Source organism: Stenella coeruleoalba (assembly GCF_951394435.1).
Source record: "Stenella coeruleoalba genome assembly, chromosome: 10".
Classification (NCBI taxonomy): Eukaryota; Metazoa; Chordata; class Mammalia; order Artiodactyla; family Delphinidae; genus Stenella; species Stenella coeruleoalba.
In genome coordinates this window covers 65,655,461-65,671,683 of record NC_137156.1, presented here as the reverse complement: position 1 = coordinate 65,671,683, position 16,223 = coordinate 65,655,461, and the positions used below count along the sequence as shown (strand labels likewise).

The window sequence follows — 16,223 nt, the reverse complement described above, 5'->3', positions numbered from 1 at the left end:
TCCACTTGGCGGTCAGCAAATAGGCGTGTGTGTTTGGGGGGCAGGGGTCAGGTTACTTGGCTTAGTGATGGCGCAAGCCCAGGCCCAACCCCACAGCCTGCGCTCTTCCCGCACAGCCAGAGGTGGGGGCCGGAAGGAGACGCCGGCTGTTTGGGAGTCCTGGGAGTAGAGCCGGTGGGCAGACCTGGTGCGGTGGGGAGAAACAAGGCGCCTAGGAGTTCAAGTTGGAGGAGGACGACCACAGGAACCAGGTATTGGACAGGTAAGAGGGAGCTCGCGGCGCCGCACAGCGGGGGTGGTGGTTAGCGAACAGGCGGGGCAGGTGAGGGGCGTGGGTCCCACCCGGCGCTGGCAGGCAGGTAGGCAGAGGCCGGGGCGCGGTGCAGAGCGCGACCCCCAGTCCGGCACCTCCCATCCCCAAGGCCTCCCAATTCCGGTTCCAGCGCGGCACGCAGGTGAGGCCCGGCGGGACTGGGCGGGGTGGGGCAGCTGGTCCTTGGGGCTCCCGCTCCTCACCCTCCTCCCGCCGCCGTCCGCGTTGCCCTGGCTACCGCCGTGGTGCAGCCCGCCCCCCCCCGCCCCCCCCGCCCCCGCGAAGGAGGGGTGTAGTCCCCCGCCCTCGGCAAGTGCAGAGCCGGGCGGGCTGGAATGCGGGGTCCCGGGCGGCTTGGGGCCGCGCGCCTGGCTCTCCCGGCTGCTTCCGGCCTGGCCTGGGCGGCGGGCGGGGGGAGGGCGGCCCGGCGGGCGAGGGGGGGGAAGGAGCGGAGCCGGGCCCGGCCGACGCGGCTTTGTCTCCTTTGTTCCCAGCGGTGGCAGCGCCGCGGCGGGAGGGGCGGGCAGCGGCCGCAGTTTTCCGCCCCTCGGTCTCCGGGTAACAGCTGCGGCTCCGCCAGACCCACCTCCGGCGGGGGGCGGGGGGGGGGGGAAGGCCGCCGCCGTCGCCGCCGCCGCCGCCGCCGCGCGCGCAGATCTCGAGCCCGGAACGGCCGGCGCCCGCCTCGGTGTGCTAGTCCTGCGGGGCCCGGCCGGGTGGTGAGTGCGGGGCCCGGGGCCGGGGCGGTGGGACCGGGGCGAGGCGGCGCATCCCCGGGATGGAAGGGCCTGGAGCTTCGATGCCGCCGGGCCTGGGCAGCCCGTGTGAATGGTGGTCGGCTTCGGTCCTGAGAGTTGGGACCATACTACTCCGCGCGAAGGGAAACTCTGGCGGCTCCGCCTGTAACGCGATTGGGAGACAGAGGAGGTGGAGCTGCTCCTCCGCGCCCCCTCCTCGCCAACGCCGCCGCAGCCGCCTCAGCCCGGGACCGGCCGGCCTCTTCCCCGCCCTCCCAGGACCACTGGTGGGGTCCTTGCTCTGGTCGGGCAGGAGGGAGGAGGGTCGGGGAAAAGTCGACGGGGAGGTCGAGGCTTCCCCTACGTAGTAACAGCCCTTCCAGGCTGCGCTCGGCGCAACTGACAAAAGGCAGCCTGTGATCCCCCTGCCACGCACCCCCAGAGGGGAAGCCCCAGCCCCCCATCCGCCGTATATATACTGACGGTGGGTGACTGATGAGCACTCCTTGAGTCCTCACCGGTAAATGGTGGACCCTCACCCCCACCCCCACCCCACCTCGACACAAACAACAGGGTAAGCACTGTGCACTCTTGCGCTGTCAATTAGTAACTTCTCTTGGGTGGACCCTGGGAGCAGAGCGAGGGCAGAAAGGAAAGGCCGGTTTCCCACTCTAATCCCCGCGACTCGGTAAATGAGGGCTGGGATATGAACCCTCTCCCAGTTTGAAGGGCAGAGTTTATAAGCCCTCTTGGTTGGTGAGGACAGCCCCAGGAGGGCGGGGAGAGGTGCTTGCTCTTTGCAGACAGAAGTTAGGCAGCCTTGGGCCCTGCTGAAGCGGTCCAGAGAAAGGTGGGCCTAGAAGAGCTAGGCTTTGGCTGTGACTCTGGCTGGGGTTTGAGATCTGGGGAATGGGCAAGAGATCCTAGCTGTGTAAGTTGGGGACCTGAGGCCCAGCTCCAAACCAGCCTTTTCAGCCTGCTCTGGCCTCGTCATTAATAAAAGTGGGGCTGACCCTGTGTCATCCTTCAAGAAGCCAGGTGGCTTGGAGAGGATTGTGGGTTCCATATCTCCCCTGTTGGCTGGGTTTTCTTGGCTGTGAAATGAGGGTTCTTTCAACATGTAAGGAGCACCTGCTCTGTGCTAACGTTTGTCCTGGTTACTGGAGCCTCTGAATCAAAAGTCACATTCCCTGCCTTTAAGGAGTTTCAAGGAACTGCCTTTAAGGAGTTTTAAGGAGTGTGGAACAAGGAGAAGAGTGGCCTTGGTGGGTGCCTCTAATGCCAGGCACACACCATATCATGTTTAATGGTCAGAACAGCCCCGCCTCCCATTCTCCAGATAGGAAACCTGAAGCTTAGAGAGCCCAAGGCAGAGCTGCAATATACACGAGGGTGGTGGCTGGGGATGTCCACTGGCCATGTGTAGTGGGCTCCTCAGGAGCATGGGGGGACAGGGAAGGCTTCCCTGGGAGGTGATGGTTGGGCACCAGAGTTAATGGGATAGAGAGGGAGTGGGCACGGAGGAGTGTGAAACAGCCTGCAGTTCAGGCTGGCAGGAACGAAGAGCATGTGCGGGGGAGCACTGGCATGGATCGCACAGGAGAGCATGTGGACTGGAGGGCTTGACCTTTATACTCCAGCCCCTGGGGTGCCCCAAAGACTCTGGAAGGAGGGATGTACTCCGATACATCGCTTGAAGTTCCCCTGAGGTGGGAGGGGGTAAGCTGGAGGGGCTGGGAGCTGCTCTATGGCTGGTGGCAGAGGTTAAGTGAAATATGTGTCCTTCTTCTTTTTGTCCTCCTCCTACCCATGGTATGTGGGGAAGGGCGAGGGTTGCTCGGCCCTGTGGCAGTGATTGAAGAAGCCTGACACTTTTCCCAGCGTGAGTCGGTCTCCAGTATCCTATGTGGCCTTGCCAGGAGCTGTTCTGATCCTGCCCATCCGCTTCCTGTGGGCCACTCGACCCAGCTGGGATTTTACATTTAGGGATTGTCCTGGTTGCTGCCCTTTGAGGGCTGGAGAACTTTGGCTTGAAGTAGGCGCTGAGCAAATGTTTGTAAGCGAATGCTGGGTCAGACCCTCTGCCCAAGGCACATCCCTAGGCGGGAGGTGGTAGGAGGGACTGAGCAGTGGCTGAGCATGGGAGATGGCCTCTGCCCATCCTCAGGCAGACCCTGTCTTCCCAGAGGAAGAAACTTTCTCCCCCCATCCCTTGGAAACAAGGTGGGGGGTTCCTGGGAAGCCTGGCCTTGCCACAGTCCTGGGCTTCTCGCCGGGTTCACGACTCTCCCTGCCGGCCCCCTCCTCCTACCCCCTCAGTGGCAAACAGAGGCTGCCTTGTTCCTGCTCCCATAGAGCTGCCCTGTTCTCTGCACACTAAAAATGGAAACCCCCAAGCTATTTTGGGAGCACTGCCCAGCCAGGCCGTGGCCACAGTACTCTGCTTCCACCGGGCTGCTGGACCCTCCTCCAAGCCTACGCCCAGCCCTGCTCACTCTGGGCCAGCCTCAGGAGCACCCTGCCGGGAGCCTTGGCTGGAAGGAGCCAACCTGGACCCTGGGAAGCTCTGGGAACAGAGTGAACAGGCAGACTGGCAGCTGGGTGGTGGGAGGGGCTGGGCCATGCCGCCTGGGCACAGGCAAGTAGGGGAAGTGTCTCAGCTTGGGATGCATGCCCTGTCCTCTGTGCTTTACCAATCTTGGTGCTCCTGGCTGGAGACCATCCAGGTCTGGGAAAGGTGGCTGGTGTCACCTGGCTTCAGGTGGAGCCTGCAAGGATGGGTCTGTGAGGAGAGCAGGCACTCAAGGTCTGCGAAGGTCCTGGGGATGTGGGGCACATCTAGTATGGTGACTTCCTTTAGGACAATCCCCCCTGCCCCCCACCCTCCAGCCCTGCTCTGCTCTGCCCTGCCCTGCAGGAGAGGAGATAGCAAGAGATGGCCTGGCTTCTGCAGCCCTCTAGGACTTAGGGCTCAAACCAGGGAAGTGTGCGTGAGTCTGTGTGTGTGGGGTCTGAAAGTGGGTGGTGGTGTGTATGTCTTGGGTGGGTGGGTGCATGTGATGTGCCTGTGTGGAGTGCATGTTTCTTTGTGTAAAAAGTTTGTCTCTGTGGACGTGTCTTTGTGCAGGTGTCTAAGTGCAGGTGGGTAGCGTGTCTGTGTGGGACGTTTGCCTGTATTTCTGGGCATGTGTCTCCGTGCGCTATGCACAGGCAGTATGTGCATGCATCTGTGTGTGTGCTCGTGCCCATGTGTTTGTGTGTAGGTGTGTGCATCCAGGGTGGGTGGTATGTATGCTTCTTGGTGTGTGCGAGCATGTGTCTGCTTATGTGCTGGTGGTGGTTTGGGCCTAGGCTAGCCCCGGGCCTGTGTGGAGGGTATGTACCAGGGTACCCTGATAGGGGAGAGTTTGGGCAGAGGATGAGGATGGGAGAGTGCCGAGAACGGGCTGCAGGGGGCACAGGACTAAAGTGGGGGCCTGACTGGGCCCTGCCAGCCGCGCAGCTCCTTCCTAGCTGCCCTTTCCCAGGCCCTGAGGGTGCTTGGTTCTGCTGCCCTCCCCCTCTGTAGGCTCTGAGGAGGCGTCCCTGTGGAATGTGTTTGGTGGCCGAGGGCCAGGCTGGGCCCAGCTCCACCAGCAGACTGGGCAGCCGGGAGAGGTACCTTTGTGCTGCCTCCATGGTGGGGAGCCCAAATGCCTGCAGCCCAACCCCCAGCTTCATGCTCTGCTTTCTCCCTGGCTAGGTGACTCTCACACGGGGCATGCTGTTGTCTCCTGATCCAGCTGGCCTTGCCAGGTGAGCCTGACCTCACACCTAGGTGTCTGGGAGCAGTGTGACTCCCACCTCTGCTGAGGGCTCTCCAAGGTGGGGTCTAGCTAGCCTTTTAGGCCCTATCCCTGGCAGCCTTTTTTTTAAAAAAATTATTTATTTTGGCTGTGTTTGGTCTTCGTTGCTGTGCGCGGGCTTTCTCTAGTTGCAGAGAGCAGGGGCTACTCTTTGTTGCGGCGCGCAGCCTTCTCACTGCAGTTGCTTCTCTTGTTGCGGAGCACGGGCTCTAGGCACGCGGGCTTCAGTAGTTGTGGCATGTGGGCTCAGTAGTTGTGGCTTGCGGGCTCTAGAGCGCAGGCTCAGTAGTTATGGCGCACGGGCTTAGTTGCTCTGCGGCCTGTGGGGTCTTCCCGGACCAGGGCTCGAACCCGCGTCCCCTGCATTGGCAGGCGGATTCTTAACCACTGAGCCACCAGGGAAGCCCTCCCTGGCAGCCTTAACCCCCCTCATCTCTCTGGCCCTTTGGTTCTGTGGTTATTACCCTTCTGGATTCCTAGCCTGAAAGGCCCTTCATCCAATTCTTACCCTACTCTAACATGCAGGTGGCCCATGAGACCTTGCCCTCCCTTTTTCTGCCCAGGAAACTGACATCCATGCAGAGGGTGCCTTTCTCTCTTTGGGGTTCTGGGTCCCTTCTTCCCATCCCTTGCCCTCCTGCCCCTTCCAGGCCCTCGTCCCTGGGAATGGGATGTTTCCCATGTCTCTGCCCCTTTAGCCTCTTACTCTTGGACCCTGTTATGACATAGGGCAGGGCAGGGTGAGGGGTGTGGGGTGCAGGTCTCCTGAGAGAGTAGTGCTTACAGAGAATGGGCAGCGTTGAAGTTTCCAGGAAAATGTCTCCTGACCCCTTGCTAGTGTGTGGTCCTGGGGTCATCCTAACCACAGTGCCATCTCAGCCTGGTCCTCCCTGCTCCCCCCTCCCTGAGTTAGGAGGGGCGTCTTGGCAGCATCACAGTCCTACTCCTCACCAGTGGTCCCACGGTGCTCACGCGGCCACATGAGCCCCGCTCAACCTCTCTCCCTACCAGGTGACCATGCCTGCCCTCGGCCCAGCTCTTCTCCAGGCACTCTGGGCCGGGTGGGTCCTCACCCTCCAGCCCCCTCCACCGACTGCTTTCACTCCCAATGGTACGCATCTGCAGCACCTGGCGCGGGATCCCACCTCAGGCACCCTCTACCTAGGAGCCACCAACTTCCTGTTCCAGCTGAGCCCTGAACTGCAGCTGGAGGCCACTGTGTCCACTGGCCCTGTGCTAGACAGCAGGGACTGTCTGCCACCTGTGGCACCTGATGAGTGCCCTCAGGCCCAGCCCACCAACAACCCAAACCAGCTGCTCCTGGTGAGCCCTGGGGCCCTGGTGGTGTGTGGCAGTGTGCACCAGGGGGTCTGTGAACAGCGGCGCCTGGGGCAGCTCGGGCAGCTGTTGCTGCGGCCAGAGCGACCTGGGGACACCCAGTATGTGGCTGCCAACGACCCTGCCGTCACCACGGTGGGACTGGTGGCCCAGGGCTTGGCTGGGGAGCCCCTCCTCTTTGTGGGGCGGGGCTACACCAGCAGGGGTGTGGGGGGAGGCATCCCTCCCATCACTACCCGCGCCTTAAGGCCGCTGGACCCCCAGGCTGCCTTCTCTTACGAGGAGACGGCCAAGCTAGCTGTGGGCCGCCTCTCCGAGTACAGCCACCACTTTGTGAGCGCCTTTGCACGCGGGGCCAGTGCCTACTTCCTGTTTCTCCGGCGGGACCTGCAAGCTCAGTCTCGAGCTTTCCGTGCCTATGTGTCCCGTGTGTGCCTCCGGGACCAGCACTACTACTCCTACGTGGAGTTGCCTCTGGCCTGTCAGGGGAGCCGCTATGGGCTGATCCAGGCTGCGGCTGTCGCCATGTCCGCGGAGGTGGCCCGGGGGGAGGTGCTCTTTGCAGCCTTCTCCTCGGCCGCTCCCCCCACTGTGGGCCGGCCCCCGTTGGCAGCTGCCGGGGCATCTGGAGCCTCTGCCCTCTGTGCCTTCCCTCTGGATGAGGTGGATCGCCTTGCTAATCGCACACGTGATGCCTGCTACACTCGGGAGGGCCGCGCTGAGGATGGGGCGGAGGTGGCCTACATTGAGTATGATGTCAATTCCGACTGTGCTCAGCTGCCCGTGGTGAGTCCTGGCACCGCCCAGCCCTTCCCTGTCTCTGAGGCCACTGGCCAGGCATTTACTGATCAGGTCAATGGATGTTAAGTGATTCCTTTGTGTCTGGGTGATGGATGGGTACCTTATGGTAAGAGTGGCATTCAGGGAGACAGAGAGCCAGCTGTGCAGGGGTGGGTTTGGACCAGGCGCTGAAGGGATGGCATTTGTGTAGGTGGACTGAAAGGGCATTTGAGGTTCTTGGGAATGGGGCAGGGACCCAGAATGTAGAGGGGATGGAATCTATTGTTTTAGGTTCTTGAGCGAGAGAGGCAGGTGAGGTTGAGACTTGTTTGGCTCTAGTCTCAGGATGGATGAAAAGGGTAGAAGCCACATACCGGGGGACTGAGTCAGTGAGAGGTGGGAGGAGACCCAGGTTAGTAGACCTGGAGAGGAGGATGCAAGCTGGAGAGGCTTTGGAAAAGTGGTCCAGGAGAAGGCTGAGTACATGAACTGGGGGAAGCAGCTCCCAGGCCAGGGATGGGAGAAAGTGGGGCCCCAGGCATGTGGGGATCAAAAGAGGGGGTCGGAGCCGCTGCAGACTGTGGAGGTAAGCCACTGAGGCAAGGCTAAGAACGCAGCTGTGGGAGAGCCAAGAGCTGGCAGAGATGGTGAGAAGGGGTGGGGTTGTCCAGGGAGGAGGGGCCAGTGGACGTTATCCAGGGAGGGCCTTATTTGTGCTTCTTGCTGCCTGCAGGACACCCTGGATGCTTACCCTTGTGGCTCAGACCACACGCCCAGCCCCATGGCCAGCCGTGTCCCCCTGGAAGCCACGCCAGTTCTGGAGTGGCCAGGGGTTCAGCTAACAGCCGTGGCGATCACTGTGGAAGATGGACACACCGTTGCTTTCCTGGGTGACAGTCAAGGGCAGCTGCATAAGGTGAGTCCACAGGAGGTACTGGGCCCTGCCCCAGGATCTGGAGGCGACAGGCTGCTGGGGACCCAGGCTGGGCAGAGCTACGCCTGAGACCCCTGGGGCTGCGATGTGAGATATGTGATGTGTCCCTGGCCCTGGCTGGGAGAGATGACCTGTGTTCCTCTTTCTGGGGACGGGTGGTGTGACCTGTACTCTCTAGGAGGAAATTCTGTAAATTATTTTATTGGGGCGAGAGGGGAGGGCCTTGGGCCTCAGATCTTGTGGTCTCTGATCTCAGGTCTACTTGGGCCCAGGGAGTGATGGCCACCCGTACTCCACACGGATCATCCAGCAGGGGTCTGCGGTGAGCAGAGACCTCATCTTTGATGGGGCCTTCGAGCACCTGTACGTCATGACCCAGAGCACGGTGAGTGCCACGCGCCAGCCAGGGAGGGCATGACTGCGGGGAGGGGCCTCGGGGGAGCTGGGGGCCCATATGTGGAGAGCCACTGGTGCTTGGATTGTTGACCTCAAGTCCTCTTTGCTGCTGTAGCTTCTCAAGGTTCCTGTGGCCTCCTGTGCTCAGCACCTGGACTGTGCATCTTGCCTGGCTCACAGGGACCCGTACTGTGGGTGGTGTGTGCTCCTCGGCAGGTCAGCGCTCCCCCGACCCTGGCCCCTTCCCCAGCCCCACCCCAACCCCAGCCTCATGCCCTCAATTCTCCTGCCCTGTCCAGGGTTTCTGGTCCTTGGCCCTTGACTCTCAACCCTTGACCCCTGGATGCCCCAACGCCCTACTCTCACCCCTATCCTCCACCCTGACTTGCCAGGCCTGTCGTGGCCCACTTGAGGATCCTGCCCAGGTCCGTAGGATTGTAGGTGTCCCTGCCCCATGAACTGCCAGTGGCCCCGTGAGGGTCACAGGTGGACACTGGTCATTCTTGCCCAGGTGCAGTCGCCATTCCGAGTGCTCTCGGGGCCAGGGCTTAGAGCGGTGGCTGTGGAGCTTCCAGCCTGAGGTGGGCTGTCTGCAAGTGGCAACCTTGAGTCCTGCTAACATCAGCCGTGAGGAGAGGAGGGAGGTGAAGACCAGAGCAGGCGGAGCCCTGGCCGGGGGGAGCTCTGGTGATGGGTTACAACCTTGAATTTTAAGTACCACATGGCCTTGCCCAAGTCGCTTCTCTTGGGGCTCCGCTTTCTCCATCTGTTACTAACCCAGGCTGGAGGGTATTTGTGGTCACTGGGGGCTGGTGGCCGCTGGTGCCTGCCCACATTGGAAGCCTGTAAACGGAGCCCTGATCTGTAGCCCAGTGGCTCCAACAGCATGTCCTGGCCTCTCTTCGCAGGTTTTCTTGTCGGTACCCGATCTGCCACCCCTGTGGCCAGGGGAGTCTTATTCCTGCCACTTTGGGGAATACCAGAGTCCTGCCCTGCTGACCAGTTCTGGTGTGATGTGCCCCTCCCCAGACCCTAGTGAGGCTCCAGAGCTGCCGAGAGAAGCTGGTGGGTGAGAGAAGGAGCCAGCCCGGGGCCTGGGAGCCCCGCTCTCCTCCCATCTTGCTCCAAGGGGTGTGATCAGGATGAGGTGTGAATCCAGGCAAAGGGTCCTGCAACGATGCCTTTCTCTGAGGTCCCCTCTGGTCCCCAATCCCTAAAGTCCCTGTTTTCTACCCTGTGGACTGTGTTCCCGACCCTGGGCACCCCTTCCTGGTCAGAGTGCTAAACCCACCCTGTGTGGTCTGGGACGTCAGCTCGGGGTCTGAGTGCCCCTTCCTGCTCCTCAGCCCAGCTCGCTCCTCCCTCTGCAGACCACGTCTCCGTGAGCCTGGAGCTCAGGTTTGGCACCGTCGTGATTGCCGAGGCTTCCCTCTCCTTCTATGACTGCATGGCCGTCACCTTGCTCCGCCCGTCTGCACAGTGAGTTCCTCACCCCGACCCCCAGCCCCTGGGCTGCCCTGTGGCGATCCGCACCCCATGGCTGTGCTCTGTGCAGGTGCCAGGCCTGCGTGAGAAGCCTCTGGGGGTGTAACTGGTGCGTCTGGCAGCACCTGTGCACGCACAAGGCCTTATGTGATGCTGGGCCCATGGTGGTCAGCCGACAGGTGAGCCCAACTCCTGACCGGGCCCCAGGGGGGGTTCGGGCTCCCCATTGTGAGGGTTTCTCTCATGGCCTGGGGTCTGTGTGTCTGCCTGCCCCGGGTGCTCTGTCGTGAGCACCTGAGCTGCTGTGTGTGACGGACTCACTGGAGGACGGCTGTCAACGTCCCACCTGTTTCGGGAGAGGACGTTTGTAGCTGAGAGGAGGGGAGGTCTGGCCTCGTGCCCCACCTTGGCACAGATGCCATAGACGCCCCTAGAGCGCGCCCTCCCCTTCCCCTCTGGAGAATTAATGGGCTGTTTTTGTTTCTCTTTTCCTTGGTCTCCTTTTCTCTTAACACACCCTTTGCCTGCCTGCTGCCCGCTCCCGCACCTGCCTGCTGAGTGGCCCTTCCTGTCTTTCTCTGCCTCCCCCTTCAGAGCCCGCCCCTCTCCCCAGCCCCTCCTGCAAGAGACGCACCCACCTCCTTCCCACCCACAGCCCCCAGGGCCACGGTCGCCCTGACTCCTGACGCCCTTCCTGTGGACACTCCTTCCACAGCCACAGCCTTGGATGTCCCCCCCGGGGCCAGGCCTTCCCTGCTCAGCCCCCGGGGGCCGTGGGCAGGTCCCGGCCCCACACCTGCCTCGGCTTCCACGGGCTCACCTCTCCACGAGGCCCCTCCTCCTCCCAGCCCCCGCCAGAGGCCTGGAACCGCTGTCCCTGCCCCTACAGCCTTCGGACCCATGGCCACCGCCGAGGACCTCTTGGCCTCCCACCCATCGCCCTCAGATGCAGCAGCACTGCCCCCCGCCCTTGCAGAGCCTGGCCCCGAGGCTCTCCCTTCTGCGGTACCCCTGGACCAGCCCCCCAGCACGGCTCCCGCCACCACTTTCCCAGGGGCCGCTGGCTCCACGAAGCCTGCTCTGGACTGGCTCATGAGAGAAGGCGGCGAGCTGCCCGAGGCGGATGAGTGGACAGGGGGTGACACGCCCGCCTTCTCCACTTCCACCCTCCTCTCAGGTGATGGAGACTCTGCTGAGCACGAGGGCCCTCCCGCCCCCCTCATCCTCCTGTCCAGCCTTGACTACCAGTACGACACCCCTGGGCTCTGGGAGCTGGTGAGACCCGGCCCAGGAAGGAGGCCTCAGGGGAGGGGATCGGGACAGATGCAGCCTCTTGGCCACCTTGCGATTCTGCAGGGGAAGGATGGAGGGGAGGGGGGCGTCCGCTGCCTCACGCTGGCCTGGCCCCGGGGTTGTGCCTGGGAAAGGGATGAGGCGGCAGGTGGGCTCCATAGACTGCCTGGCGCTTGGTGCCTGCAGGAGGAGATGACCTTGGGGGCAGGCTCCTGCCCTTGTGTGGAGAGTGTGCAGGGCTCCAGCCTGATGCCGGTCCACGTGCAGCGAGAAGTGCGACTGCTGGGCAGGAACCTGCGCCTCTTCCAGGTGAGTGTGTCCTCTTTGCAGCTGTTGCTGTGGCCTCCTTGGCTGTTGGCAAACTATGCGCGAGTCCTGGGGAGCAGGGGAGGGCACGGCCTCAGGTCTCAGTCCCAACCCGGGGACTGTGCTGGGGCCCTGTGGGGCTCACCAGGCCTGGCTTCTGAAGCTGCCCCCGTAGCTGTGTCCTCTGTCCCCAGGACAGCCCAGGCGACCATGAGTGTGTGATGGAGCTGGAGGGCCACGAGGTGGTGGTTGAGGCCCGGGTCGAATGCGAGCTGCCTCCAGATACCCGGTGCCATGTCACCTGCCAGCAGCACCAGGTACAGATCCCGAGTCCTGGGTGGGCAAGGGCGCACTAGCCACAGGCTGGCTACCAAGCTTAGCTGGCTGCACCGCACTCATCCCAGCCCATTCTCTGACTGAGTGACCCCGAGGGAGTCCTAGTACCCCAGCTCTGACCTCTGACCTTGTGCCCCATGGGGTCCTGTATCCCAGCTCTGGCCTCTGGCTTTGTGTTCCCATGAGTCATTTTGGTCCTTTCTCTGACCACCGTCTCCCCAGGCCTGACGCCTCCCCTAACCCTGGGCTCTGACCCCACTCCCATTTCTCCAGCTCAGCTATGAGGCTCTACAGCCAGAGCTCCGCGTGGGGCTGTTTCTGCGTCGGGCTGGCCATCTGCGTGTGGACAGTGTGGATGGGCTGCACGGTGAGTGACCCGGGGCTGCTGGGACTGGCTGGTGGCAACAGGGCTCTTCCTGGCCTGCCTCTCACGTTCGTCTCTCCGCCCCCAGTGGTGCTGTATGATTGTTCCGTGGGACACGAGGACTGCAGCCGCTGCCAAACTGCCATGCCCCAGTACGGCTGTGTGTGGTGCAAGGGGAAGCATCCACGCTGCGTGGCCCAGGAGGCCTGTGGCGAGGCTGAGGCTGTGGTCACCCAGTGCCCAGCACCCCTCATCCACTCGGTGTGTTGAAATGCTGGAGCATCCCTTCAAGGGGTTCGGGGTGCTATGGGTTTAGTGTCCCAAAAGGTGGGAGGCTGGGGCTGTCTCTCCAGGCTGCCAAAGGTCAACAGGTGCGTGGAGGTGAGCCATCCTTGTCCTGGAACAGGTGGAGCCACTGACTGGGCCTGTAGACGGAGGCACCCGTGTCACCATCAGGGGCTCCAACCTGGGCCAACACGTGCAGGACGTGCAGGACACGGTCAGGGTGGCTGGAGTGCCCTGTGCTGTGGACGCTCAGGAGTACGAGGTGTCCAGCAGGTGAGTGGGCTGGACTGACAGGAGCAGGGGGCACCTCGCGGGCTTCACAGCTGGCTTTCCTGCTTAGGGCCATCCACCCACTACTCGTCTGCCCTCCCCCTCCCCCTCCCCCTCCCCCTTTCCTTGGTTCTGATCACAGTGTCTCAGGGCTGGGGTTACTATCAAGGCCTTGGCTTTGTGCACAGACCTGCAGGTTTCTGGCCTGGGTCTAGTCACTGCTCAGAGCTGACAGGCGGCTCTGCTTCCTGGCGCTGCCTAGGTGTGCTCACCCGGCTTTCCAAGTGACCACGGGCATAGTTGTGGTAGCAGGCTCCTTGGATCCCAGACAGCTGTGCTCTGCGGCTGACCTTCCCACCTGCTGGCCCTTCTTCCCCAAGCACTGCCCTGGGCAGGCTCCTCATGGGGATAGACTTATGACACACCTGCTGAGTGTCAGGCCCCTCTGTCCAGTCCCTGGGACCCCTCCCACTTTCCCAGGGCTTGTGGCTTACAAGGCTGGCAGTTGCAGGGTCCCAAATGTGCACACGCAGAACACAGCGAAGGAGACATCCACAAGCAGCAGGTCTCCAACCTGCCGAATGTCAGGGTTACCTGGAGAGTTGGTTCAAAACCCCCCAGAGCAGGTCCTTAGACCACCTCCCTCCACTTCCTGCAGAGGTCTGGATCTGTAGGCCCGTGTTGGGGTCCCACAGTCTTATTTTCTTTCTTTTAAAAAATGTATTTATTTATTTATTTTTGGCTGTGTTGGGTCTTTATTGCTACGTGCAGGCTTTCTCTAGTTGCGGCGAGCGGGGGCTACTCTTTGTTGCGGTGCGCGGGCTTCTCATTGCGGTGGCTTCTCTTGTTGTGGAGCTTGGGCTCTAGGCGCGTGGGCTTCAGTAGTTGTGGCATGCGGGCTCTAGAGTGCAGGCTCAGTACAGGCTTAGTTGCTCTGTGGCATGTGGGATCTTCCCGGACGAGGGCTTGAACCCATGTCCCCGGCATTGGCAGGCGGATTCTTAACCACTGCACCACCAGGCAAGTACCCTGCAGTCTTATTTTCAACAAGACTCTGCTAGAGCATGTTGTTTCCCCCTGAATGTATTATGACTGAGAACTTTAGGTGAGTGTTAATGATTCTAGAACCGTGAGACTAAAGTATTTTCTGAACCGATTTATAAAGTGATTAAAATACATTCCAGCTGAAGCCTCTCCCGGGTAGTTCACACTTCGCTTGTTCTGTTTTCTCGGGGTGTTTGCAGTGACCGTGACAATGTCACAAAGAGTCGAACCACTGCAGGCTTCACATTCTGGAGATTAATTTGCCCCAAGCTTCTGTTTCCTGGCTAAGAACCAGCATTTCTTAGATTGCTCACTTTCCCTTCACGTCCATCCCCAGACCTGACTAGAGGCTTTCGGGAACGTTTTTTCATGAGGAAATCAAGTTTCCACCACCTTGTAACTGGTGCTGTGCCCACGGTGATGGTGGCCGGTTAGGCCCACTCATTAGCTCAGCAACCCACCCCTGCCACCAGCCTTACCAGGGCTGGTGCCCCACAGAGAGAGAAATTCTCCTTGTCAGGGGCCTCTGGGAGTGGACTTGAATGATTGAACCACAGATATTAATTCTCAGAGGCCAAAGCCTCCTGGTGAGTCATTAAGGAATTCCTTCCAAAGCAAGAGGATCTCTGTCAATCTTGGGAGCCAGGGAGAACACGTGATGTAGTGGGGCAGGGAGGGGGCGGCCGGGTCAGTTTGAAGGGCCCTTAGTGTGGCCCAGCACCCCAGCTTGCCCTGTGCCCACAGCCTTGTGTGTATCACTGGGGCCAGCGGGGAGGAGGTGGCAGGCGCTGTGACGGTGGAGGTGCCAGGAAGAGGACGCGGCGTCTCAGAGCATGACTTTGCCTACCAGGTGCCTGACTGTTGAGTCCCCACCAGCTACCCATGGGCCACCCCCTTAGGTGGCTCCTCCCAGCCCATTGGTTCGCCTCCCTGGGGCTCCCCACCCCAGGGCCTCCTTGTCTGCTCCCCCTGCCTCCCTGTTCTTGGCCTGATGCCTGTCTGTTTCTCCCTGTCCCCTTCCCACAGGACCCAAAGGTGCATTCCATCTTCCCGGCCCGAGGCCCCAGAGCCGGGGGCACCAACCTCACCCTGCATGGCTCCAAGCTTCTGACCGGGCGGCTGGAGGACATCCGAGTGGTAGTTGGAGACCAGCCTTGTCACCTGTGAGGGACGCTTCCTCATTCTGCAAAAATCCTTGAGCTCCGGGGAGAAGATGGAGGGGTGGGATACTAGGGAGAGCAGAAATGGGGAGAGGGCCAAGTCTGCTCCATCAAAAAGTGGCCAGCCCCTCTCGAAGCTGGGGCTTTCTTGGGAGTGCAGCCTCCAGGGTCACTTGTGGAGACTGCAATCAGCACTGAAGGGGGAAGTGAGCTGTGGCCCGAGTGGGTCCCGTGTCCTGGAATCACCCCTTTCCCCTTCCTGTGCCCCTCTGGCCCAGTCGGGCCTGCCTGCCACTTCTCCCTCCCTTCTCAGGCTGCTGGAGCAGCAGGCGGAGCAACTGCGGTGTGAGACCAGCCCACACCCCACGCCTGCCACACTCCCCGTGGCTGTGTGGTTTGGGGCTGCCGAGCGGAGGCTTCATCACAGCCAGTTCGAGTACACATCAGATCCCAATGTCACCTCTGCTGGCCCCGCCAAGAGCTTCCTCAGGTGCTGGGCCGAGGGCATGGCTGCATGGCATGCGATTGGGAGGTCTTTGCAGCTCCAGTATATGGGGGTTTGTAGGGCTCTATGTGGGGGGCTTCGACTCCTATGCTGCTGGTGGGGAGAGGGGCCGTGGGGCTTTGGGTTGGAGCTGACCTACCATCAGGGACTGGGCTGTGCTTTAAAGCCTTGTTCACATAAGCCATAAGTGGCTCATGGGCTGTGTTTTCAGTGGAGGACGTGAGATATGGGTCCGTGGCCAGAATTTGGACGTGGTGCAGACACCAAGAATCCGAGTGACTGTGGCCACGAGAGCGCCAGGACCAGGCCAGGGGCTTGGGTGGAGGCACCGCGTGATCCCAGAGACGGCGTGCTCCCCCGGAGCCTCCTGTGGCGGCCTGCACGTAGGAGCCCCAAGGGCATCCCCTGCCTGCACTGGGCTAGCCATCGCCCACCTTGCCCCTCATCCCTCCCCCACCCCTAGACAGCTGTGGGTGGCGGGTACCAGTGGAGGCTATGTCCCCATCTTTGCTGGACGCCCCCCTTGTGCACCCTCAGCAGGCCCTCCCTGTCCTCCCTCCCTCTGCCCTAGTTTGAGGAGCCTTGCCACGTGAACTCCTCCCAGCTCATCACGTGCCGCACGCCGGCCCTCCCAGGCCTGCCTGAGGACCCCTGGGTCCGTGTGGAATTCATCCTTGAAAACCTGGTCTTTGACTTTGCAACACTGAACCCCACACCCTTCTCCTATGAGGCCGACCCCACTCTGCAGCCGCTCAACCCCGAGGACCCCACCGCACCATTCCGGCACAAGCCTGGGAGTGTGCTCTCTGTGGAGGTACTGCTCCTAGTGGGA

The 16,223-nt window shown here is 61.6% G+C and overlaps 1 protein-coding gene across 8 annotated transcripts in view; it reads left to right on the top strand.

Annotated features, from left to right (window-relative positions):
• Positions 1 to 61: 61 nt before the first annotated feature.
• The window catches only part of PLXNB1 (plexin B1), a 30,496-nt gene continuing 14,334 nt past the window's right edge, over positions 62 to 16,223 (top strand). For 3 of the 8 annotated variants that reach the window (XM_079934975.1, XM_079934974.1, XM_079934972.1), the window contains exons 1-21: positions 62 to 262; positions 4,793 to 4,845; positions 5,907 to 7,019; positions 7,747 to 7,929; positions 8,204 to 8,332; positions 8,459 to 8,559; positions 8,855 to 8,987; positions 9,252 to 9,408; positions 9,714 to 9,822; positions 9,899 to 10,007; positions 10,423 to 11,103; positions 11,308 to 11,430; positions 11,622 to 11,744; positions 12,037 to 12,130; positions 12,216 to 12,388; positions 12,534 to 12,685; positions 14,471 to 14,576; positions 14,753 to 14,889; positions 15,200 to 15,376; positions 15,603 to 15,774; positions 15,963 to 16,205. In XM_079934975.1, the coding sequence (XP_079791101.1) occupies positions 5,913 to 7,019; positions 7,747 to 7,929; positions 8,204 to 8,332; positions 8,459 to 8,559; positions 8,855 to 8,987; positions 9,252 to 9,408; positions 9,714 to 9,822; positions 9,899 to 10,007; positions 10,423 to 11,103; positions 11,308 to 11,430; positions 11,622 to 11,744; positions 12,037 to 12,130; positions 12,216 to 12,388; positions 12,534 to 12,685; positions 14,471 to 14,576; positions 14,753 to 14,889; positions 15,200 to 15,376; positions 15,603 to 15,774; positions 15,963 to 16,205 (4,209 nt within the window). In that variant the 5' untranslated portion in view covers positions 62 to 262; positions 4,793 to 4,845; positions 5,907 to 5,912. Of the gene's footprint in view, positions 263 to 754; positions 1,033 to 4,551; positions 4,846 to 5,906; positions 7,020 to 7,746; positions 7,930 to 8,203; positions 8,333 to 8,458; positions 8,560 to 8,854; positions 8,988 to 9,251; positions 9,409 to 9,713; positions 9,823 to 9,898; positions 10,008 to 10,422; positions 11,431 to 11,621; positions 11,745 to 12,036; positions 12,131 to 12,215; positions 12,389 to 12,533; positions 12,686 to 14,470; positions 14,577 to 14,752; positions 14,890 to 15,199; positions 15,377 to 15,602; positions 15,775 to 15,962; positions 16,206 to 16,223 lie in introns of those variants that run through there. The other 5 variants (XM_079934973.1, XM_079934971.1, XM_079934968.1 and 2 more) reach the window with 3 other exon arrangements.